General features: G+C 43.3%; 1 protein-coding gene across 4 annotated transcripts in view; it reads left to right on the top strand.

The window, feature by feature from the left end:
* The window catches only part of ARFGEF3 (ARFGEF family member 3), a 152,723-nt gene that overhangs the window by 84,280 nt on the left and 43,453 nt on the right, over window positions 1–24,990 (top strand). For all 4 annotated transcript variants that reach the window (XM_059713482.1, XM_059713486.1, XM_059713484.1 and 1 more), the window contains exons 10-19: window positions 2,721–3,045; window positions 4,397–4,509; window positions 5,580–6,490; window positions 11,529–11,695; window positions 12,700–12,865; window positions 17,349–17,456; window positions 18,069–18,284; window positions 18,494–18,604; window positions 20,951–21,101; window positions 23,513–23,827. In XM_059713482.1, coding sequence (XP_059569465.1) covers window positions 2,721–3,045; window positions 4,397–4,509; window positions 5,580–6,490; window positions 11,529–11,695; window positions 12,700–12,865; window positions 17,349–17,456; window positions 18,069–18,284; window positions 18,494–18,604; window positions 20,951–21,101; window positions 23,513–23,827 — 2,583 coding nt within the window. The remainder of the gene's footprint in view (window positions 1–2,720; window positions 3,046–4,396; window positions 4,510–5,579; window positions 6,491–11,528; window positions 11,696–12,699; window positions 12,866–17,348; window positions 17,457–18,068; window positions 18,285–18,493; window positions 18,605–20,950; window positions 21,102–23,512; window positions 23,828–24,990) is intronic.

Below are 24,990 nucleotides of genomic sequence, written 5' to 3' on the forward strand. Positions count from 1 at the left end.
AGACATTTAAAAGTCATTATGATGAAGTTGGATGGTAATGGATTTACGTACAAGAACTTGTCATTGGTTTGAATCCAGGCTTAATTGGCACTAAAAATTTATTATTGAGCTGTAACAACTTTGGATAAGCTGTGCTTGAATACTTGGATTACACATTCTTAGACTGACTGGGACTGGAGAGAGGTTCATGGTCATGGCCATTAGCTGCACTGTGGGTGAAGACCCTCTGTCCTGCACCTCTTTATAGAAGGAGGGACTCTGCTATCCAGGGGCACCTATGCACACGCCCAACACCTGCTCAGACATATTCTAATTAGAGTGAGTCAGAGCGGACTCGATTAATCGAGTCTGGACTCAAAACTGGATTAATTGAGTCTTCTGGAGCACTGTAATTGGAACGCACCAGCAGCCTCGGCATTGCTTGTATTCATTGCTTCCGTGTGTCAAAATGGTGGCAGGGGTGCTCTAACTAAAGCTTATCAAACAAGCTTTAGTTAAAGCGCCTTCACCACCATTTTGAAGCATTGGATGCTGAATACATGAGATGCTGAAGGCATTTTAATTAGAGTGGTTCCCTAGAGCTGCTGTAATTAAAATGCACCCCCCCCCCCCCCCCGCCGGAGCACGTGTAAAGATGCCCCAAGTGCCTAGTCTCTCAAGATAGTGCTGGCTGTCCCATACCTCTCTAGTAGCTCTTGCTTTTCCCACTAGATCTGAAACCCTGTTTTCACAATTAAGGGGATGCAGAAGATTTTTTATCTCGGGCGTGCTTTCTTTATGACAAAGTGTGAGAAACAGATCTATGGAAATAACCAAAACCACGTTATTTGGCTTGTTCTTTACAATTTTCCAGGACTCTCTTGTCCTCCTAAATCATTTATCTTTGGATTTTTTTTTCTTCTTCTTTTTGAACTGGCCAGTGAGACAGCCTTCCTTTTTCTGAAGCTTCAGTCTCCATGCTCCCATCTGGTGACTGCTCAGTGGCTTCCTCTTCCTTCATTCAGTGTTTGTTTACAAGCCTTTGAGGCTGGTTTCTTTGGGTGGCAGATAGCTTATTGTCCTAAGGTGCTTCCATTTGAAAGGAAAATACTGCTGGTTAATGAGTCTTGAAGGCTCTGAATTGTTAGTCCTGAAATCCCTTTTGGGAAAACCTCTTGTATTTTCATCTAGATGGAGTTTTAAATACAAGCCTAGAAGCATAGAACATTTGACATGCAAAATGGCATTTATATTTATAGTTTGACATAGATGTGAACAGATGTTGGTAGTTTTGCTTCATTTCTTAAGGGACTGTTACCTACTTCCCCAAACTGGTCATCATGACTGACATCCTTAACTTCAACTGAAACATAAAGGGCTAAAGCTGAACTGCCTTTTGACCTCTCAGGACATCTGCTGCAGGTTGAGTTTGAGACAGATTGATGGATTGAGATTTGTGGCAAACCTGTTGCAGTTGTTTCCTGACCTCTCACTTCTCCAGCAGAGGGCATTGGTTTCTAATATAACCAGTCAGACACCTTTCATGAGCAAAGTACTCAACTGGAAAAAAAAAATGTAATAACCTCAGAGTCATTATGTGAACTATTACATTTAAGGGTATGTTTTCTGCTGTGACTTCAGAAACCTTAGCTGGTTTGGCAGGCATCTTGTTAAGTGAAGCATTAAATATATTAGGCTGGGATAAAAATCCCTGAGAAAACAGGATCGCTTTTGCTGTACTCATGTATTTCTTTCCTATTGTGGCATCATTTATTTTATCTTCTGTACTACATTTGCTGATGAGCCACCAGTTTGCACAAGTTTGGACCAAAAAGTGGATGTTATTCTGATGCAGCTCATGAATTTTTGGACCATAAGAAGTAAATCAAGATAGAAAGGGCAGGAGGGATAAACCTGTACATAATGGCTAGCAAGCAGAAGAAATGATTGAGGTTATAAGCAAACATAGTTGGGGGTATAATGTCACAGCACACGTAAAGTTGAAATACATGGATATGTTTACTGGAAATAGAGAGTGATTGCATTTTTGTTTCCAAAATACTAATGCATTCATAGCTAGCAACAAGAAATACCTGGCCACCAGCTGAACTGCATACAGGTGCCATAAGCAAGGGTATATAACCCAGAGCCTTTAGGTAGGGTACTTAAAATCCACAGACTTTCTGCCACATGAGCTCAATCTGTCTTGGCTATACAATTTTGGAGTTTATATCTTTTGTCATTTGCAGCCAGTGGAGAATGACAGTCACCCACACAGCAGCAGGGATGGCTTGTTATCCAATAAAGGACTGTGGTACGCATCAGTACTAACCTGTATGTGCAGTGCATTCTTAAAAAAAGCATCCCAGAGCAACTCTAGTGATTCATGCCTATTGAAGAATGGGGTTGAAAGATTATATCAGGGTGGGCAAAATGTGGCCCGCCAAGCCATTGTATCTGGCCCACGGGGCCCCTAAAAAATTTAGGAAATTAATATTTATCTGCCCCTGGCTGCCTATCATGTGGCCCTTGATGGCTTGCCAAAACTCAGTAAGTGACCCTCCACCCAAAATAATTGCCTGCCCCTGGATTATATCCTATAAAGTTTCTTTGTCCAGCCATTGTCATTGGTCATGTAAACCACAATATGTATAACCTTTTTAATTGTAAACTATTTTTGGACTGTCCTGGTGAGATTTATTTTTCCCAGTTTTCACCTGCTGCTTTTTCTCTTTCCCCAGGAAGCAACTGTGTCCAGCCCTCATAGTTATACTGGGTAATCCAGTCCATGACAAAACAATTACTTCTGCTCACAGTAGCATCAGTCTTGAGACTGATTCACCTTCCTCTGGGGTCTCAGATCATGGCCGGGGATCTGGTTGCTCTTCCACAGCCCCTGCGCTCAGTGGACCTGTTGCCCGGACCATTTACTACATTGCAGCAGAGCTGGTTCGACTGGTAGGGTCAGTGGAATCCATGAAACCTGTGCTACAGTCTCTTTATCACCGTATGTTACTTTATCCTCCACCACAGCACCGGGTGGAAGCCATTAAGATCATGAAAGAGGTAAGATAATCATAGGAACAAATTCAAGCAAAAAGCCGGTGGTGTAAAACATTTATGGATGGTGAATATTTATAAAGATGTGCACAGAAGTCCAGTGACATGTTAGCCACATCGATATCACAATAATCCCTTGAGCATATAACTATTTCAATTTAAAGCTGCACTGTCAAATTTATTTACTCAGCAGAGACTATTCCTCTCTCATCTATATTTTTCTCCATCACCCCAGCTGTCATGGCAACACTGGAAATGAGCATGCTGCTGTTCTGTTTCAAGCAGATATTGTGGCTGAGACATGACAGCTCTGCTGGGTGATATGGAGTAAGATGATTCCATTCCCAACTTCTCCAGTATCTTTCTCCATCCTTTCCTTTTGATAGAAGGAGGTGGACAGCCTAACATCTTGACTCGGGGAGTTAAGATGGGCCTACTGTGTTTCGATTCATTGCCAGTTTTTTGACTTAGTCTCCTTGAGATTCTTTAGGATAGATGCAAGGTATTGGTAATGATCAGCTTTTGGACCATGCTGGCTCCAATTTCTTCTGGCTAGCAGCCCAGGACTAGTGACAGCAAAAGAACTGAAGAGCCACTGAGTATTTTGGTGGTACTCTTTAGACCTGTGGCCAATATCAGACACTACCTTTGGGATTACTCCATACCCGTTATTTTACAAGTGCAGCCTCCTTTTCACACATTGCATAACAACAGTTTCAAGAAGGCAAAACATCTATGTATTTTTTAATGCAGTGCATTTTAGCCCAAGGGCTTCCTCTCACAAAATGGAGCACCTTCTTGGCGTGAAGAAGTTTTTAAACACTATGCAATTTGTTATGAAGGTTTCTTCCTGGAGGAAATTTCCATCCCATTATCCCTTCCCCTTTCCAGAGGTGTATCATCACCTCTTAATTCTTACACAATTAAGAACAGCTACCACCTACCACTCTGAACTGGTAGTAATTACTCTGCCACTTCATGTAAGATCCTAGCACCTAACAAATGAACAATTCAACAAAAGAGCCCTCCATCCCTTTATCAATATGTTAAATTATTCAAGGTGTCTGTTTATGCTCAAGAATTAAACTGTTGCGTATTAAAAAAAAAGTCAATTGAAGTGTGTTTTGAACAGTTTAAAGCCCTTAGAACATTCTGTATATTACTACCTATACTGTTTCCCTAGATCTTTCCTTTTGGAGGAAGAAATAATGTATGAAATATCATCCATTTTCTTTTACTGTGACAATTTACAGTATTAGCTCAACTTCTCCTTTAACCAGATGATTTCATAAAACAATGACTCTGTTTTAGCATATTTAGCTAGTCATTTAGTAATTTGCACTTTCTTTTCTTTTAGATAGTAGGTAGTCCTCGGCGCCTCTGCGATTTAGCAGGGCCCTGCTCTTCTGAGCCAGACTCCAGAAAGAGATCCATCTCAAAAAGGAAGTCACATCTGGATCTTCTCAAACTGTATGTTTTTGTTTCCTCCTTTGGCTTCTTCTCTTTCAAGAGTACACAGTTTTAAAAAAGCTGCTAATAACCACCCACCCAGGAAAGTATATAAATAATAACTGTCTTAGGTTAGATTTGGCTTGTGGGCAGAGCTGTGAAAATGTAAAGGAATAAAATGTAATGAAAATTGATTGTAGTCCCTAGGGGGGACAGCTTTTCAAATATATTTGAAAGCTGTAGAAAGAGGTGGATGGTCTCCTAGAATTTTCAAAACCCCCTGTTCTGTCAGTGTATTCAGAGTCATGGCTGTACGTCCATGCTTTGGTTTGGTCCTGCAACATTTTTTATGCGGTTAACTATAGATTTAGGAGTAAAATAATTCACCTCAACAGGATTACTCGTGCTTAAAAAGGTAACCAGCAGCATAATTAGGTACAAGATCAGGACCTAATAGCCAGTATTTCCAAGGTCTTTAGGCAGATCACGGATGTTAGGCACCTAACACCTATAAATATTGCCTCAGCTCTGAATATGCCCACGGAGCAGATCTGTTGAGAAAGGAGGTGTCATTTTATGTAGGTGCTTCTTCAAAATAAAAATCCCTGTCATTTTGATTGCTTTTTTGCAATTTTTAAGGGTTGTCTACACAAGGAAATAGCCAGGCTAGCTATAATAGAATAACTCCCCGCTCTTATTCCCTTGATGAATGTTTCTTTGTGCCTAGGATAATCCAGTCTGAAAATGGATTAACCAGACCCCACTCTTAACTGAGGAATGAGCATGTCTGTTTAGGGAGTTAAAATCACAATAACGATTGAACATTAAGTTCACACCCTGGTTTATTCTGCAATAGTTTGCAGTGTAGACAAGCCCCTAGTGTGTTATTTTTTAAACTGTGGTTCCCCTGTAAAGTAACAGCAAGTTCTACTTCCCTATGAACAGTTTAGAAGGGTGATTACACAGTCTCTTTATTTCATTACAAAGAAAACTCAACATTGCACGTTAGCAATATTAGTTCATTCCAAGAATCTGATCCATGAGCCAGAATAAACTTCCCTCTATTGTATTTATTTATTTTTCTATTGTAGGATCATGGATGGGATGACTGAAGCTTGCATTAAAGGAGGTATTGAAGCATGTTATGCCTCTGTGTCTTGTGTCTGTGCCTTCCTTGGAGCATTAGATGAGCTAAGCCAAGGGAAAGGCCTTAATGAGGAGCAAGTCCACTTACTGCTTCGTCGCCTGGAAGAACTGAGGGATGGAACTGAGACAAGCCGTGACTCCATGGAAATCAACGATGCTGACTTTAGGTGGCAAAGACGCATTCTGTCGTCAGAACACACACCCTGGGAATCAGGAAATGAGAAAAGCCCTGATATCAGCATTAGTGTTACCACAGATACTGGTCAGACTACTTTGGAGGGGGATATGGGGCAGACGACCCCAGAGGATAATCCTGAAAGCCAAAAAATCTTGCTGCAGTCTCCAGCTGGACAAGAAAGCAAAGAGATTCAGCATAAAGAGCCAGAGTCAGAAACAGTTGACCAGCCAGACGTTGTTCAAAGGAGCCACACCATAGTTTACCCAGATATAACTAATTTCCTTTCAGTTGACTGCAGAACACGGTCCTATGGATCTAGATATAGCGAAAGTAACTTCAGCGTTGATGACCAGGACCTTTCTAGGACTGAATTTGACTCATGTGATCAATACTCCATGGCAGCAGAGAAAGACTCTGGGAGGTCAGATGTCTCAGATATAGGCTCGGACAACTGTTCCCTGGCTGATGAAGAGCAGACCCCAAGGGACTGTCCAGGTCATAGGTCCTTGCGTACTGCTGCGCTCTCTCTGAAACTACTGAAGAATCAGGAAGCAGACCAGCACAGTGCCCGATTGTTCATACAGTCCCTCGAAACCCTTCTTCCTCGGCTTATCACGCTCCCTAGTGTAGAGGAGGTGGATTCTGCACTCCAGAACTTCTCTTCAACCTTTTGCTCAGGTTTGCAAGCAGATATTTAATGTACAACCAACATGCACTGTATTTACATAGCCTGTCTCCAGATAAGTAATCATCATAAATCACTTCCAGAATAACCAGGTGCATAAGAAACCAAGCATATCGTTGTTCCTTTAAACAAGCTAGGTATGTTCACATAGACACAAAAGGAGCATTAAGTTCCTCATCCAAAGTTCACTGAAAGTCAGTGGGAAGTCAGTCTGCGGTCTTTAATAGACTCCTAGATTGAGCCCTCAGTCACTAAAAGGAGAAGGGGAATTTTCAGAGGTGGTAGCTAAGCAAATCATTACACTGTACAGTAGTTCTAAAGAACCAAGTGTTTAAAACGACCTCTCTTGAAGAAAAGCTTTGAATTTCATGTTAGCATGCAGATGAAAGGGAAGCAAACCTATCCCTATTTGAAAATTGAACCCTACAGATCTGCTTTAGTATTAGCAATTCAAAAACGTCACAGAAGAAAAAAAGGTCTTACGGCAATATACTCTTAAATGCAAAGAAAGAGGAGGGATTCTATTCTCTTCACATCTGTCTCTATTACTAGTGTACATGTCAACTCTCTATCATGAAAGCCCAGGCTCTTGTATAGTGGTACAAAATACTCAAGTGCATACGTTTTAAGAAGTCAAATACTTGCCCTTAATTTTTAAGAAACTTTTAACAGATTAATCTTTACAAATTAAAAAGGATGAACAAGTAAAGGTTGATTTTTTTTTTTCTATTGAGAATATATTTTAAATATTTATTATATTCCAAAAAATTTTACAAGTACTGCCCATTCATTGTGGGTTTCTTTTTTCCTGACAGTTGGCCAGCATAAAATAAAATACATTTCTTTTTATTTATTTCTTTTTTTATTTCATCATGACCATCTTTACCTTTAGTCCTCTCCTTTTCATTCATTCATGTTCTCTCAGGCACTGTCAGAAATGATACACTATATCTGTTCAGTCCGTCTAGGGCTTCAGATCTAAATCGTGGTTGGAGAGCCATGGTCTCATGCAAACCACCAACACCTCGACTGTACTGGTAGCCAGAGCTTAACTGCCAGAGCTTAACCCTGGAGCTGGCAAAATGGTGGATCCAGCCAGCAGCCAGACTTCATTTCCCACCAACCCCTGCCCGTGTCACTGCAGCTGGTTTCCATTGAGACCCCAGCAATGGTGGTACCATGATGGCGCAGAGCCAAGGTTTTCATGGAGATGGCGCCCGGCAGGGTACATAGCTGGATGTGGAGCTGTGCTGGGGCCAGGATCTTGTGGCAGTGACAGTGTGGTCCAAGCCAGGGCACAGCTACAATCTGCTGCCTGCGCACTCTTGTCCAGAGTGTGTGGCCAGTGGATTGCAGCTGTGCTCTGGTTCCAGACCACGTTGTCACCACCACAAGATCCCAACCCTGGAGCAGCGCCCCACCCAGCTTCACACCCTGCCAGTGCTGCAGTCCATGGACTGGACTTTGCCTGCCCCTGGCTTAACCAGATAGGCCCCAATTTGTAAAGGTACTTGTGTGTGTAATACTAAGCACAAGAATAGTCTTGATGAAGTCCACGGGCCTCATTTTCCTTCACACAAGGGCCCTTTTCTCCTCTTTGACTTTGCAAAGATGAGATGTAAAGATGTGATGGATGTAAACATGATGTCAGGAGAGTCAGGCACTCAAGGCCATCCTCCCTTCCTCCATGTGATGGTCCTCAGGCTAAAGTGCGAGAGTAGGTCAGTTTCTCAGCAGCAGTATATGCACCTGTGCAACCTTGGGCAAGTTACACAAGGATCCCTGTGTAAAAGCAGCATCATAGTCTGTCTTGTCATTTCAGAGTTTTTAAGTGTTGAAAAAGGGCGATTTTTGTAGCTTCATAGATTAAGGCTTGAAGGAACTATTAATGCTAAGGAAACAGAACACAGATTGAAGAATCAGACCCTATAATTTCCATTTAACTTCTGTTTGAAGCCATAGCATTTCTTTTAGATAGGCATCTAGTCTTGATATAAAGACTGCAAGTGGATGAGAATCTATTATGTCCCTAGGTAAGCACTTGCAAAGGCTAATAGCCCTCTGCTCCTTTTTTATTTTTGATCTCATTTGGCCAAGTTTGGAAGTAGAGGGGGTTAATAAGATCCTATTCAATAAAAAAACAACACAACAAAAGTAATAATACCTCCAGCCTTATTTACTGTGGGAAGTATCCTGCTATTTTCCTGGAACCCTACATATTAGTGTAGAATTTTTTTCTTGTATCCTAATAGTAGCAGTGTAGTTCATGTTTCAGTTGATATGACCCCTTGTTTAAAAAAAGATACTTTTATGAAGGACACAGTTGAAAAGTTTAGCTTCTGTGAAGAGCCCAGTTGCTACAGAAATGACTTTCTGGTAACTAAGGCTGGATAACCATTAAACAAGGATGCGCGCACAGTTTTTGAATTTGCATTGTCTCTGTTTCTTCCAAAAACCTCCTTTCTTCCTGCTTTGTTTTGTTCATTTTTTTTTAATCAGTGGAAGAGTGTAACATTATAAAGTTGCAAGCTAGTCCCTAAGATACTCGAGTAATACAATTTATCAAAAAGAATCAATGGAAAAAGCAGGAATCTGTGGTATAGGCAAGAAAAAAGTACAGATGTGTTTTGCACATGAGACTATTTAAAAAAAAAAAAAAGCGCAAAAATTTAAAGTTAGATTAGGTACAGAGTTGCAGGAAAAATAAGGGTCAGAAGTAGACAGTAGGAAATCTTTTCCCTGATAAATCCTTCTTCCAGTTGTTTCTAAAGGAAAATTGTGACAATAAGAGCTAATAGCACCAAGTTGGATGCTTGTTTCTAATTTATTTCCTTATCTAAATGTGTCAAATACATGACCTGGGTTTAAACAAAGCATTAAATCTATGTTGCATGAATCTTCTGTGATCTTTCTATACAATTTAAATGAATTGTTGTCCTCATTAAGACAATGGGCTAACCTTGTTGTTTGTTATACTTGGCAGATTTTTATAATTATAGCTGGTAACCACTATTCTTTAAATGCAGACATGGTTATTTTCATGACAGCACAAAGAAGTTATTTCTAATAAACTGCATACCATTGTTTTGGTAATCAAGGAGGACACTTTAGTACTGAATTTGTTCTGGTCTAGTATGTTCTGTTAATGGAAGGATTTTCAAGCTATTTAGGCCCTGTAAATAATGCACGAAGGCAGGTTTCCACATTAGATACTGGTTTCCTTTTTGCGAGTCAAGCATCTGTTCAATCTGTCAAATGTGCTTGAAGGAAATTGCTGGTTTCCCGTATTTTTAGAGGAAATTAGTGACTTAAGCTGGTTCATTCTGGGTGTTCGAATGGATACCTAATTTGCATGGGCAATTAACCATTTTCATATGCGCTTTTATATATTGCACTTTTAATTTCAGTAACAATGCACATTAATTTGATGTGCAATTGTGCATACATTTTGTGTGCTTAGATAAGTCTGCATTTTCTTTAAAAATCTCTTTGACTTATTTCTCTTTCATGCTATTCTTGTCCTGATGTATTTTTCACGTGTAGGTATTAAATAGTAATGTACTCTAGGAACATGTAGTTATGGCCTTGATCCAGCCTAGCATTTAAACATATGTTTAACTTTAAACACTCAGTAATTTCTAGAACTGTACATAGGCTTAGATTCAAGCAAGTAGTAAAGTGTTTTGCTGGACTTAGGCCTATATTGGCATTACAGTACAGAATTAAGATTTTTTTTTTTACCAATAGCCACAAGAAAACCAAACATTCTTTCCTTGACAAAACCCATGGAAATCCTTATGGATACAATAGGTATCTAGACTCATTGCTCCCTTTCCACACAGACCACGTCCTTGAACGAGTATTCATTTCTTAGACCCACCCTTGAACTATTATTCACTTTCTAAATCCGCCCTCAAACAGTTATTCACCTTATCCACGCCCCCAAAGTGACGTCTATGGAAAGTCCAAGAAGGCAGCAGCACAGAACTTTCAAACCCTCACGAGGCAAGAAAAATGTTATTTTTTTCTGTGTGTTGTTTTTCATTTTTCTTTTCTCTTTCTCTTGTTATGGTTTGTTGTATCTTTTTTATTGCATCTAAAAATAGGCATGATCTTTATGGTGGGAGGAGTATACTAGCAATTAACCACTTTGGCTGTTATTGAATGACACAGCTTTGCTGCATCGTTTAACAAATTTCAAAAGCTATTTCTTATTTCATGTCAAATACTCCTCCAAAACAAACATTTTCCCTTAATCAACTAATTGATATTCTGTAAGTGGAATATAACAACTGATATAATACCCTAAAATACTGTGGCTGTCTACAATTTTGATATGTTTAAAATAAACATAAGGATTCAATTGAGTATTCCAGTTTTCCTGCTGATATGTCAACTAACTAACTTTGAAGAGTATCTGCCTTAGACAATGCCACTAGACACTGTTGAAAAAACTGATCAGATGTATTATATATAAACATAGGACCTGATTTCCAGGGAGAGTGAGCACTCATGGCTTCTGGTGATTTTAGGTGTCATAGTTAGGGCTTAGCACATCCAAAAATTGGGGGGGTTTTGTTAATTGCATGAGCTATACAGTATTTATTGAAAAAGTTGGATCATAACTAGTTCCAGTCAGGTTGGCCCTGAGTATTTCTTCCTATAATTCTAATTTTAAGTCTTGGACAGAATGTTAATTGGAGAATTAATACTGAATGCACTAGACCCTCATCCAGCAAAGTGTTTAACCATGCACTTAAAATGGAGCAGTTGTCCTATCAAAATTGTGGACTATTCACATGTTGTTTAGATCTAAGCTTAAGTGCTTTGCTGGACTGGAGTCAGCAGGTTTGAACCTAGTTATGGAATGGGAAAAAGAGGTACTGGAACCAACAGTTATTATAATTCTTTATGCTAACAACTCAAACAATACATTACAGTTAAAATCCTTCTGTTGCACTAGAATTAGGGTTGTTTTTTCCCCAGCTTAAAAGCTATGTATGTTGTGAAGTTTCATTGTCTCTTTGTTAGGTATGATGCATTCACCAGGACTTGAGGGGAACCCCAGCTTCAGCTTCCAGACGCTTATGAATGCAGACAGCCTCTACATGGTCTCACACTACATTTTGCTGCTCAACCTGAAACTGTCTAACTCTGATTACTACAGGAAGAAACCTGCCCAACAATCTGTGCCACTGGTGAGTTTGTAATATGGAACAAACCACGATGGGAAGAAACGTGTCCTGTGAGTGGCTGAAGTGGCAGCATCCCTTTCACTGGTGTGTTAGAAATCACAGGACATGATCCACCTAAAACTGAACACCAATAGTTCTCTTTCTCAACTATAATAATGCAGACATGGTTTCTATTGATATCTCTAGGAGTTGTGACCCTAACACTTCGGGACAAGTTCAGGCTTGTTATCAGTGGGTGCATTTACACATACACTTTACTGCAGATTTGACTAATTAACTCCATAGTAAAGCTTTACAGTCTACCCATGCAGTGGTATTAGGGCCAGTATTAGGGTGCAGGGACAGTACTATCTTGTAACGGAGTACTTTACTGCATTGAAATGCATGTATGACCATGGCTGGCTGGGGCATGAGGGTGTCACAGGGGCTGCCTGCCTTCTACACCCACACTGTAGCACAATAGTACCCCAGCCAGCCCCTCTGAATCCACTAGCCAGAACCTAGGGCTGACCCCCAGCACCCCTCTGCCAGTGTGCGGCTGCTCCACCCTGGCTCAAATTGCTGTTGTCCTCGGCTCATGTGCAGACACTACCCCCTCTGCAGACCGCACTAGAAGTTATCACATCACATTAATTGCATGTGTTGATGCACCCAGTGAGAGTTAGGCCCAGCTAAGGACTTCAGATGGGGCCCCTCGTATACTAAGTGATCAGTTATACTGTACTTTTAAGGCACAGGCCCTGTATTTGGAAGACGGATCAGAGGTGCCCCACTGGAAGCATCAGATGCCATCACTTCTCAGCAGTAACATCCTGTTCAGTCTCAAGTTGGATGGTACTAGAGTACTGGCCCTGCATACTCAGTTCTTTCTATGGAATGGCACATGCTATGGAGTTGCCTGTTGGGCTCAGAGAAGAGAACTGAATCTGCTCAGTTGAGTTGAGTTGAGACTTATGTTATGGTGAGGGCCTGCCATGTTTTATTTGGATTTGTATGCTTCTCTGCAGAAGGAGTTCATGAAGCAGGTCCAGTCCAGTGGTGTGCTGATCGTGTTTTCTCAGGCTTGGGTTGAGGAACTCTACCATCAGGTCTTGGAAAGAAACATGCTGGGAGAGGCTGGATACTGGGGAAGACCTGAAGAGAACAGCCTTCCACTCATCACCATGCTGACTGGTCAGTATCATTACCATGGCCATATAAACATGACTGCCTTATTCCTAATGGCTGAAACTAGTTTAAGATAACTTGGTTGGATGTAGTATCAGACTTAGCTGATTTAGGTCAAACTAGTTTCTGGAATTTCTGTCCCAGAACCCTTCCCAGTTCAAGTTAACTCTTAGTCCCCCAGCATCCCAGGATACTTTGCAGCCTTGGGCTAGACTGTGCTGTCTGCTCCAGCCAAGCAGGGTTAGCCCTGCCCCTCTGCTCCCTCCCCAGTGCATTATCACTCCTCCAGCTGGCTGAGAAGGGGGTGGGGGTGAGGGAGCCCAGGTCCAGACCCCAGTTGGGGTCTACCTGTGGGGAAAGAGGGGTGGCCCTCCTAGGCTTTTCCCTGCTCAAGCAGAGAGTGGGAGGCATGGCTAGGCAGCAGCCATGGCTGGTATGCTATGGAGGGGGAGGGGGAACCCCATCTCTGGCCCACATGGAACTCCAGCCCAGGTCTGTGGGCTGGGGCCTCTCACTTCCTGCTCCCCACTCAAGTGCTGAGAGGGGGATGTGGCCATGCCCCAGCCTGGAGCTGGCACATTGAGACAGGGAGGGAGGGAGGGAGGGAGGGAGGGAGTTTAAACCCCCTTCCAGACCCACATGGGACCCCAGCCTGGGTCTGCCTGTGGGGGCAGCCCCTGCCAAGCTTAAACCCCCACTCCCCTCCACCTCACTGTGCTGGCCCCGGGCCAGGGCCTGGCCATATTTTATGCTTCATTGGGGAGTGGGGTGGGGAAAAAGCCTGGCAGGGGGTTCCTCCACCTCTCCTCAAGGGGGGGGGCAGAAGCCTGGCAGGGCCTGTCCTGTTACCCCCCACCCCCATGCTGAGGTCCCACACTGTGGAGGGGAGGGCTGTTGGAGCTGTCTGAACCCCCCTCCCCCCTTGAGTGGGAAGTGGGGGAGCGGAAGCCTGGCAGGGGCTGTCCTCCCCTCCCAACCCCCCCCAGACAGAGTCCAGCTGAGGTCCCATGCTGACCGGGGCTGCTCCCCACCAAGCAGACCCTGGCTGGGGTACCATGGGAGCCAGGGAGGGGGTTTAAAGTACCCTCCCCCTCCATCACCACTGAAGAAGGGTCAGGGAGAAAAGTCTTCGAGGGCTTCTCCTCCAGCTTCCCTCACTTCCCTTTGGCAGTGGCTGGCAGGCCGGGTGGTGTGCTCTAGCACCCCCCAGCTTTTGGCCTGAGCTACTGCAGGCACGTGGCTGCATTTCCAGAATCGAAAGTGAATGTCTGTTCTCTTGCTTATTGGTTCAATCGACGCAGTTTAAACTAACCTGCAAAGATTGAATTGATTCAGCCTCCAGCTTTTTTACTGTCTGTACTTTGCTTCAGTGACCCCAATGGCCCAAAACTGAATGGACCGAATTGTTTCTTAAAATCCCAATGAGCATTGGGATTCAGCTTTGCTAGAACATAATATTATATGGCCAAGATTCTGGTCCATCTATTAGGATCTAGGGGGTGCCTGTACACATGCAAGGACACTGCTCTGATGTGCTTTAATTACAGCGAGTCGGAGCAGACGCAGTTAATCAAGTCTGCTATAGCATGCTAATTAGCGCGTTCCTGCAGCCTCCGTGTCTCGTGTATTCAGCGTCCCTGCTTTTCATAATGGCAGCGGGGGGACTTGCTTTCAGAGCCGCTCTAATTAAAGCGCTCTTCACCCCCCCCCCCCCCCGCCTGCACATATAAAGATGCCCTAAGTGCCTAAGTGTAATTCTGTATCATCCTGCTTGAATTCCTGCAAAACCATTAATGCACAAGACTTCCTTGCTGATTTTTGGGATTTTGTTCAAGGTTTAGATAATGGTAGGTTACAAAAATAAATATGTTAATGTTTTTCAGGGACTCAAAGGGGGTAGAGTTAGACTTCTACTATGTCTGGTTAGACTCAGAAATTATCTCAGGTAGATGCTGAAATAAACCTTTGATAACTTGGAACCAGTGTCCTACACTTGCTCCAAACATCTATGACAAAATACCTTTTTATGATTTGTGACCATTAGATGTTTCTTTCTGGGGTTCTGTATTGACAAAAGAAAAGGTGGTAAGCCAAAGTATAGTGTTCTTGAGCTACCATTGTTTTTCTCCACTTGTGAATTTATGTCAAGCAATTGAAGTCACTGGATCTATGCTGGATCTATGTCAGTTTACATGGAGGTGGGGGGAATATGGCTCTCAGTATTCTGCTTCAACAGAGTCTGTCTACATAGTACAAAGCTGCTATTATCATACATAAATAATTTTGAAAATATGCCAAAAGGGCTTTTAAACCTTGACCAGAATATGTAAATAAATGTTGATGAAGGAAGAAGGAACTTTGTAGGGGATAGCTACCTAACAACAACACAGTCCATTTTACCAGACTCCTTTGTTCCTATGGGGACTGTCAGGGAGAATCTAGTGAAAAGAGCAGTCTTGTGTTTGTGTGCTAGGTTGGGCTGCCTGAGAACTTTTTTTTTTTTTTACAAATAATTTATTTATTAACAAATAAATGCAGTTTGGATGGACCAAATCTGCTTAGAAGTTTGAAGAGTTTGGGATAAAAAAAAAGAGGAAGAATTAAAATAAAGTTGTATCATTTCATTCTCAAGAGACATTTCCTTTAGAAATATAGCTAAATATCTAAATATTTTACAATAAAAATGAAATAATACATTTAATTCATTATGAAATGTTTAACAGGAAATGTTTCAGATGACCTGCAATGAAATAATTTTCTTTCTAATTTTTGTTCCCCTCCTGAATTAAAAAAATATAGATAGTAGTCTTCACAGCTCCAGTTCTGGATAAACATCTTTAGGCTTGTGTTCTTACTGTGAGATTGTCAGAGCGCCAAAAGAGTATTGTTTTCATGGTATTGGAGCAGTATCATTTTAATATATTCATGGCACAGCAGCACAAGGACAGGGAGTCAGAAGCTAATCACTGATTGAACTGCCATTGACTGATGTTCATACTCAGCCCGAATGTGCTAAAATGATACTGCTGTGAAAAAATGCAATTGAGAAACTAAAAGACTTGAACATCTGTAACAAATTCTTCAGTTCTCTGTTTATTTTTCCTAAAGGAAAAATTAAGGTGACTGTTGTGAAGAAGATAAGGATGCCTATACTACCTTATAAATATTTATGTCTACTCTGCTTGAGTGGTGTTTGATATTTGCTTGCAAGGTGTTGATGCAAGCAGAAGGTCCCCTTTGTGTAGAAAAGGGGACAAGAGTGTTACTTAGCAAGAATACATGAGTTGTTTGCTTGACATGTTACCTTTGACTTGTAACCACAGTGAGTTGGGGGCTTTGGCAGGAATATGATTAGAAAACTTTGGAGCTGATAAAAAGGTGGCACAGAGAGGCAGAGCCTACTGGAGAGCAGACTGACCTGCTGTCTTCAAAGGTTTTATCTGGGATATGTATAGGAATAGATTGGCCTAGAGTAGGTGAGATATACATGTAGACATTCTGCTCTACTAACCACAATGCCATATTTTCGTTCTCGCATACCACATGCCTCCAATTTTTCCACAGTTGTGGCTGAATCCTGTACACTCTTCTGTCTCAGCAGAAGCTAGAGTTTAAACATTTTTGCAGCCACTGCTGACCAGCTTCTCAGCCAAAAGCTGCTATCAATTTGGTAGCAGCTCTGAATGGTTAAAACTGTAGCTCTGATGTTGCACAAGAAACTCCACCCCTCTCTTCCTGGGGTCACCAAAGAGAGCAGCATGGCAGCCATTATAGCTCTCATCCATGCTTCCATTCCTCCCTTCCAGCACAGAAAATCAGCTTCCCCACTTTAGATATGCATCCTAATTTTGGAGGAAGTACATGTAGTATACAAGTAAATACACTATATTATATTAACCTTTGTCTGATTAGGTATTGTTCTTATTGGTGGGATCACAGAATATGTTGTTTTGAAAAGTCTGGTTTGGAACATTGTTTTCATCACTGGGCACAGACCCTGAAGGAGGCAGCCTTGCAGGAGATAAACTTAGATGAGCCTCATGAGCAGTCACAGAGGATGCACATAAAATGCTGCAGTCCAGGCACCCAAGGGGAGAGTTGTGAGAACTGTGGATTCAGAGATGAAGGCATAGGGCCTGTGACTGTGAACCACAGCAGGTCTCAGGAAGAAGTGTCCTAAGAATGAGACTGTCCCAAGAGGCAATGGAAACCTTTCCCCTTGTTTTATTTAAAATTATTCTGGACAAAACACTCAAAAGCATAATTCTTGTTTGCAAGAATCCCATGTCTGCTTTAAGGCCCCCTATACACTGCCAGAGAAGTTACTGAGCCCTTGCGAGTGTAACATCAAACATTTTGTATTTTTCTCAGGATAGTGAGCTGGTATGAAATGCCCTTCATACCCTGTAGGTGTGTTGAATAGTAACCTGTTTTGGTTTGGTTTTTTTGTTGTTGTTGTTGTTTTTGTTTTGTTTTTATGGTCTGACAGACATTGATGGCTTGGGAAGCAGTGCCATTGGAGGACAACTGATGGCGTCTGCATCAACACAATCTCCTCTCACACAGATCCGGAAGACAGATGATTCTGTTGTGGCAGGTAATAAGCCCTGTTATGTGCATATGTGCATCTATTGGCATCAGCGTGCGTATACCTACTCCTGCATATGGTATGATCCCATGGGAATTTATTCAGGTAAATGGCATTTCAGATAAATGAGTTGCTTGGAAATGCAGATGTTGAGTGGCATTTGCCAGTCCCTTGGACATAGTTGAAATGGGTCTTGTCTAAGAGGGGCTTAGGTCAATAAGAATCAGTGAATATATTATGCACCCATGAACTAAGGGATAGTTTTGCTGCTGTAGCATTTTGAGAGTAGAATGATCAACTGCATCTTGTGTGCAAATTCATCTCTGGTGTGACTCCATTGAAGTCAGTGACATTGAACTATGAATTAATTTAACAAAGTCCTCTTCAGTATTGTAATCACAGCTGAGGCCACGCCAGCCTTTAGGGTGCTTTTTATTGATAAAACTTATAAACAAATTAAACTAAGTTTAAATGTAAAGCAGCAAAGATCAATAAAGCTAGCACACATGTAAAAGCATCAGAGGGTCCAACATGTTGCAGAGGAATGGAACTTGTTCTGTAGCAATTTAGCGTACACTATTTTGCTTTCCAGGAAAATGATTAATGCATTTCTTGCTCCAGGTGTTGCTTTTTCTCGATACCTTCTAATTGGTTGCTGGAAAAACTTAATCGACACCTTATCCACACCTTTGACTGGTCGTATGGCAGGAAGCTCCAAAGGGTTAGCATTCATCCTGGGAGCTGAGGGGGCCAAGGAGCAGACCCAGAAAGAGAGAGACTCCATTTGCATGAGCCTGGATGGACTGAGGAAGGCCGCACGACTGAGCTGTGCCCTGGGTAACACCACTAACTGAGTTCCTAGCTGAGTGTATGTAATTAATGAATTGATGTTTAGCAAATTTTCCTGGGGAGGAAGATAGTAACCTAGGAAGTGGCATAAAGCTGATATTGATATCAGTCCGTTTCCTCTTGAAACTGTCTGATACAGTACCTAAATCTAGTGGAGGAGGTGATTGAATATACTGACCCATGTTGCTTCTTTACAGGGGTTGCTGCTAACTGTGCATCTGCCCTTGCCCAAATGGCTGCTGCTTCCTGTGTCCAAGAAGACAAGGAGGAAAAAGAAACCCAAGAGCCAAGTGATGCTATAACTCAAGGTAGCTGTTATTACTCAAGAAGTCCATAATATCTAATATTTCCTACGTAAGTGATGTTTTAAGGTATTGTGCTGTAAACAGAAAAACAGAGTGAGGTGGGTATCACTTTATATTCGCTTGCCAGGCAAATATACAGAAAGTACACCTACAGGGTAACAGTAAGTTTCTTTGGGGGGTGTTCTGTTTTGGGATCTTTGTCATTACTTCATATATCCTCTTTTATTCTATATAAATCTTCTGCTTCAGCTGAACACCAGTTAAACAGGCTTTTAAAGTCTCACCTTTTAAAGTTTTGTTAGGCTAATACAGCTATAATGCATATTTGTGTTGATAACATGGTAAAAACTTGTGCATCTTTTGTAGCTGGTATTATAACAGGTTGAGTAGGACACCCAACTGCTCATTCTTGCTTACACTTGCAGTTCATTGCAGTTTTTGTTCATCTGACTTATTCGTATATGCACCTGTTCTTCTGTCATATCATCATCAAATGTTTAAAATGACCTGTCTCGGTCAAATGTATTGTTATGTGCAATGAAGCTAGAAAATTACAGAAACATGCCAAAAATCTGTCATCTCCAGGTCACTGCTTCAAATTCCATGACCTAGTAGTTGACAAAAGAGGCCTCTGACCTCTTATAGCTACTTGGTTTTGTCAGTGAAATGAGTTTGATCAGTCCTGATTGCTGAGGAAAGAAGTTCCCATCAAAAAAACTATAATCGCCCCTGCCTCTAATTGGAAAACCTATTTAATATCTTGGCAGAGATGCCAAAGACTGAATAGATCTGTGAGTGAACAGTCTTCTGACGTTGGAGTTCAGAGTTGAGACCTGTTGAATAGCAGTATAGGAGTTGAGGCCAACTACTTTGTGACTATTTCCAGGGTTTCATGGTTTTTGAATTCCAAAGCAGGACACAAACTCTAAACCTTCTGAACTTCTTAATTAAATAGAATTGTCTTTGAAAATGTCTGGGATCAGTTTTTCAGATAGGGCCCCTTTCATCAGAATTGACCATAGAGTTCACTCTAGACTCATCAAAAACTTAACTGAAATTAGTACATTTGCACAAACTTATCAGTTTCAACAAAAATGTATTTAGTTAAAAATTGTCAAGTCAACTCTAAAGAGAAGCTTGTGCTATTGGTAGCAATGTTGTGTTTGTCCTGTGGGTGCTAAGATGTGAATCTGCAGGACACAATCTGGCATCTTTCATGAGCAGATGCACATTCTCTTGCATGCAAAATGAAACAGCAGGGATTTTATATCTCTGATATAATAGAACAGCATTTCTCAACCAGTGGGTCATGACCCAAAAGTGGGTCACAAGAATATTTGAAAGGGTCGTGAGCAGGTCCCCAGAAAAACCCGTGAAAATACGGGTTTCCCCTTGCAGGCTGGCAGCTTTCCAGCCTGCAAGCAGCTGCCTGGGATGATTGGAGTCAGTGGGTGTGCATGCATCTGCGCACACAGATGCACATGGCCAGCATAGAGAAAGGCTGGGTCATGGGAGCAGCACTGGCCACTGAACACATGTAAGTATGGGGAGCAGGGGATGGAGGTCCAGGGGACTCTCCAGAGGGCTGGGGATGGGGGGGTGTGCATGCACACTTGCATGCCCGCCTGACTGCTGGTGCTGGAGACAGTGGCCAGGCACAGGGCCGCGACAGGGCAAAGGGAGCAGGGGGAGAAGGTGCCTGGCCCTTCAGCAAGGGAAGGAGGCAGGGATGGTCCTTGCAGTAGAGAGCCGCATGGCACCCAGTCAGAGCCCATACACACAGGGACCTGCACTTTCTGCTCATGCTCTGGTCTGAGTGGGACAGAGGCAGCTGGGGGCCCCCTCCAGCAGGGCTTGGAGGAAGGGGGGACAGGGGATTGCACATTGGGAGTGAGGGGCACCAGCATGGCCTGGCGGGGGGGGGCAGGGGGCTTTGGTTTGTAGGTGAGGGGCATCAGCAGAACCAGGGGACTGTGGCTTGAGGGTAAGGGGCACCAGCAGGGCCAGGGGGTCTTTGGGTTGGGGGTGAGGGGTGCCAGTAAGGCCTGGGGGTGGGAAGGGGACTGTGGGTCAGGCGCTGGCAAGGCCAGGGAGTGTGGGGTGGGACAAGCCATCAACCTTGACAAATGGGTCCCAGTACAAAAAAGGTTGAGAACCACTGTAATAGAGCATGTCTAGGAGGGGAAAAAAAGATTCTTGCTTTTCTATTTTGGCTTAAACTCCTTTTTAATATATAGATTCATGTAGTAGGATATAGCCCTCTGCACCCCCACCATATACTAGAAGAAATTCCTGTTTGTTTCCTAAATGCCAAACATTTCAGTGTTCTTTTATTTTTAACACCTACAGTGAAACAGAAAGTGGAGCAAAAATTGGAGCAGATGGGGAAAGTTCAGGGAGTCTGCCTGCACACTGCACATGTTTTGTGCATGGATGCCATCCTTAATGTGGGACTGGAGATGGGAAGTCACAATCAAGACTGTTGGCCTCATGTGTTCAGGTAGAGCAGCCTGCTGGCTTATGGTCACACTATTTGATTTTTAACAAAACAAATCCCAGATCTAGTGAATGAAGGGAAAAGAGAGAGTGAGGAAGATGGACATTTTTTTTGCATTTACTTTATCAGTTTGGGGGGTGCTAGAGCATCACATGGAAATAGGATAAATGAAACGGTACAATTTTGTGATTGGAAAAAGAGTGAGGAGGAGATGTATCAAAAGGACTTAAAGAAGGGAGTATCAAAGATCAATCCTATGGGTTGGATCTGGCCCATAGAGCCATGTCATCTGGTTGATGAGTTGAATGGCTGCACTGTTACTTACTGTCACTCTCAGAACAAATAATGTTGCTACTGCTTGTCCCAAATTTCTGGCCCTTCAGGACACATCCAAAGCATGGGTATGTGGTGTTCAATCTGCAGGGTTGCCTGCAGGGCTAGAAATTGGGCAGTAGGAAAAGGGGTAGGGAGGCTTATGCTACCCATCCAGCCCTATGATTTTGACATCCCTGACCTAAAAGATATTAATGGGCACTGATATAGCTGTATCCTATTTATCCTCCCAATAATGATGACAAGCAAGGCAGTATTATTAATACCCCATGGTGAACAGGGGAAGTAGAAGTTATGTCGTTTGTGCTAGGTCACAAGGGAGTCCATGGCAGAACAAGGGGTTGAAACCCCAAGCTCCCAGGTTCAAGGTTGGTACCTGAGCTGCAAGGCCTGCCTTTTTTTCAAGGGGTAACAGTCAATGGATTTAGAAACACAAATCCCAGGAAGCACTTCTGAAAACCTTCCCCCCAAGTTATAAATATGTGAAAGGCACCCTGCAGCTCCATACATATGAATAAGAAAAAAATCAGTCTGTATGATACAGTAACAGCCTTCCGCCCCCTACTTTTGGCACCATATAGGTCAGGGTTTGGCAAAATACGGCCCACGAGCCAGATCCGGCCCCGTGAGGCCATTCCATCCAGCCTGCAGGGCCCCTAAAAATTGTAGAAAATTAATATTTCTATGTCTTTGGTTCCTGTCAAAAATGACAGGAACCAGGGGCAGTACAACCCAGGGGAAGCCCAACGGCTGCTGCTGCCCTCCCAGAGCTTGTGCACTGGGCAGCCCAGCGCCAACAGTGGCAAACACTGCCCGGTGCGGCAAGCAACGGGGACCGCAGCTGCTGCCGCTGCGGAGCAGCCCCAACAGGCGAGCCCGGAGCTGGCGCAGGGCCCAGGCTGGCAGCGGGGGCAGGTTACAAGCTGGTGCAGAGCGTGGTGGAGAAAAACGGCTCCTCGTCTACCCTGTAGCCAGTGCCCCATGCTACAGCCGCTCGTAGCCCGCCTGGGGCTGCCTGTGCCTGTTCAAAACAAAATAAGGGCAGGGGGTACATGGCAGGATGCCCTGCTTGTGCCCTGTGCCCCCCAGCCCTGCTGCCCCTGCCCCCCAACCCAGGCTCTGTAGCTGTCAGCAGTTACCCAGAACCTGGGCCAGCTGCAAACATCTGCTGCGCCTCTGCCCCAGCCCCTGCCCCCGCCTGTGCCTGCTTGGGACAACCTTGCGTGGGCTGCAAGTGGTTGCAGCAGAGAGCGCTGGCCATGGGTCAGGGGAGGGGCCACTTTTCCCCACACTAAGCACCAGCTCATTCCCTGCTGCGGAGCAGGGGGTTGGGGCTGTGCACAGCCCCCTGCCTGTACCACAGAGCTGGGGGGGCACTGGGAGTGAGTGGGTGCACAGGGCCCACACCAGTATCCTGAGGCCAGCATTGGCAGGGCCCAGAGCAGGGCGGCAGGGGTACAGGGTCCCGGCCGGCAGGAGCTCTGTTGAGCCTGGCCAGGTCCCCCCTCTCCCTGCTGGTGCAGCCCAACCCAGCTCCACAGACCCCTGCCAGACTGCGCCCCACTGTGGGCCCTGCTGGCACTGTCCCTGAGACATTGGTCCTAAGATGGTGACCAGGGGGGCGGGGCTACCCATGCAGCCCTCGACAGCTTGCCAAAACTGGGTAAGCGGCCCTCCGCCCGAAATAATTGCCCGCCCCAATATAGGTTGTCTCCATGGGCCAGCATAGTGCCAAAACAGTTGTCGCCACTCATGCTGCGGTTCTGTGTTACAATTTATTGGCAAGAGGCAGGGTAGTAGGATGTTTTGATGGATATTTTATTTTTTATTGTGATTGGCTCATTTAGCTACATGTTTCCTAAATGTTTGTGACTAAACTAGTTGCTGCAGTGACGGGCACTGTAGGAGAGAAGTAAAACTCATGCATGTAGCTTGATTTTATTTGGAAAAAAAAAAATTAAAATATATATATTTCCAGATTTCCTTTAAGGAGTCTGTGCAGGGTAGAGCCAAACAGCTGTCTGGAAGATTCTTGTGTTTATTCTGTCACAATCATCATTATCTTCCCTTTTTTCTTCCAGGGTGTGTGAATACATCAGTACTCTGGAGCACACGCATTTCAGGGATGCCACATCCCAGTCCCCTTTTACTATAACTCAATCCCAGCATGCCACAGGAGGGCTGCAGGCAGATTATCAGTCTACAGATTCTCCCCAGGACCTGACACCTGAGCAGGAGACTACCCTCAGCAACAACCCCATCATTCAGCCGGTCTCCATCCAGGAACTCATCAAGGAGCGTAGCAAAGGCAGACCTTTTGATTTCCGTGGTGGCAGCCTGCTGAGTGGAAGCAATGCTGCCAAGGCTGTCCTCACCCTTTCCACACAAGCTGACAGGTATGGCAGTGCCAGAGAAATTCTCTCATTTGATCCCTCCTATGGAGTAAGCAGCACATACTGCCAGTTATGGACTTAGTAAAACATTTGAGCTAGTTGATTGGCAGCATCACTGTAATTGAGGTGGGGCTGAGAGTTCTATTACAACATCCTGTTTTCATGCACTCGTAGAATCCTTTAAAAAATAAAAACCTCCTTTTTGATAGCATTTTACAAACTTGATCTGTGTATTTACAGAAGTATATATTCTTGCATGCTACATTAAACTTTTTCACCCAAAATCAGTCCCCCATAATTGTGGTGTATGTATTAAGCAGGGAAGCTTATTTTTCCCTGCTTATTAAGCAGGGAAGCTAGGACTGAAGCACCCTGCTTTAATTCCAGCTCCACAGTGCAGGAGCTGTGGCATTACTGTTCAAGCAGCTGACGGGGCCAGTGGACTAAATAGCTAGTTGTTCTTTACTCCACAGGTGTTGACTATCATCTCTCCTTTTTAATGGTCTTGATATTCTACTAATTAAAATAACCTCTCTTAATATGGCAGGGAAGTATTGCTGTCTGCTAGGTTTTCCTGGTCTCTCAACTTGTATTTCACAGCTTTAGAGACTCTTTAGCTCTTCTAAATCATAGATGCACCCATGGAGACCAGACTTCAGGAGCAGCTAGGGTTTGCTTTAGCTTTAGTTGAGCAGGACACGGAGGGTGAGTCAGCTGAAGATTAGGCTTTGTCCCTGTTCTATTCAGCCCTAACTCTGGAAAAAAAATCTTTTTTCTTCATTCTACCTTTCCAGATCAAGGTACAGATCACGTTCTGGGATATGTTGTATGCAAGCAAATACAGTATTTTTGTGAAGTATAAGTAAAACAGTTACTTTCTGAGTAATGCTTGAGGGAGTGGTTCTTGGCAAGCACAGTACAATATGTTTCAGTAAGTTGAGAATTGCAGTACTGTACATAGCACAGCATTATAATAAAAATACTTTATCAGTCTTTGAATGGGGAGAGAGCAATGGATGCGATATGTCAAAAGCAAAGCTTGTGACAGTCTCCCATGATATTCGTATAAACAACGAAGGAAATACTGGTTAATGAAAGAATTGAAAGGTGGATACATAACTGGTTGGATCATTGTGCTCAATGACTAGTCATTAATGCTCAATGTC

The sequence above is a fragment of the Alligator mississippiensis genome, chromosome 1, assembly GCF_030867095.1.
Source record: "Alligator mississippiensis isolate rAllMis1 chromosome 1, rAllMis1, whole genome shotgun sequence".
NCBI lineage: Eukaryota > Metazoa > Chordata > Crocodylia > Alligatoridae > Alligator > Alligator mississippiensis.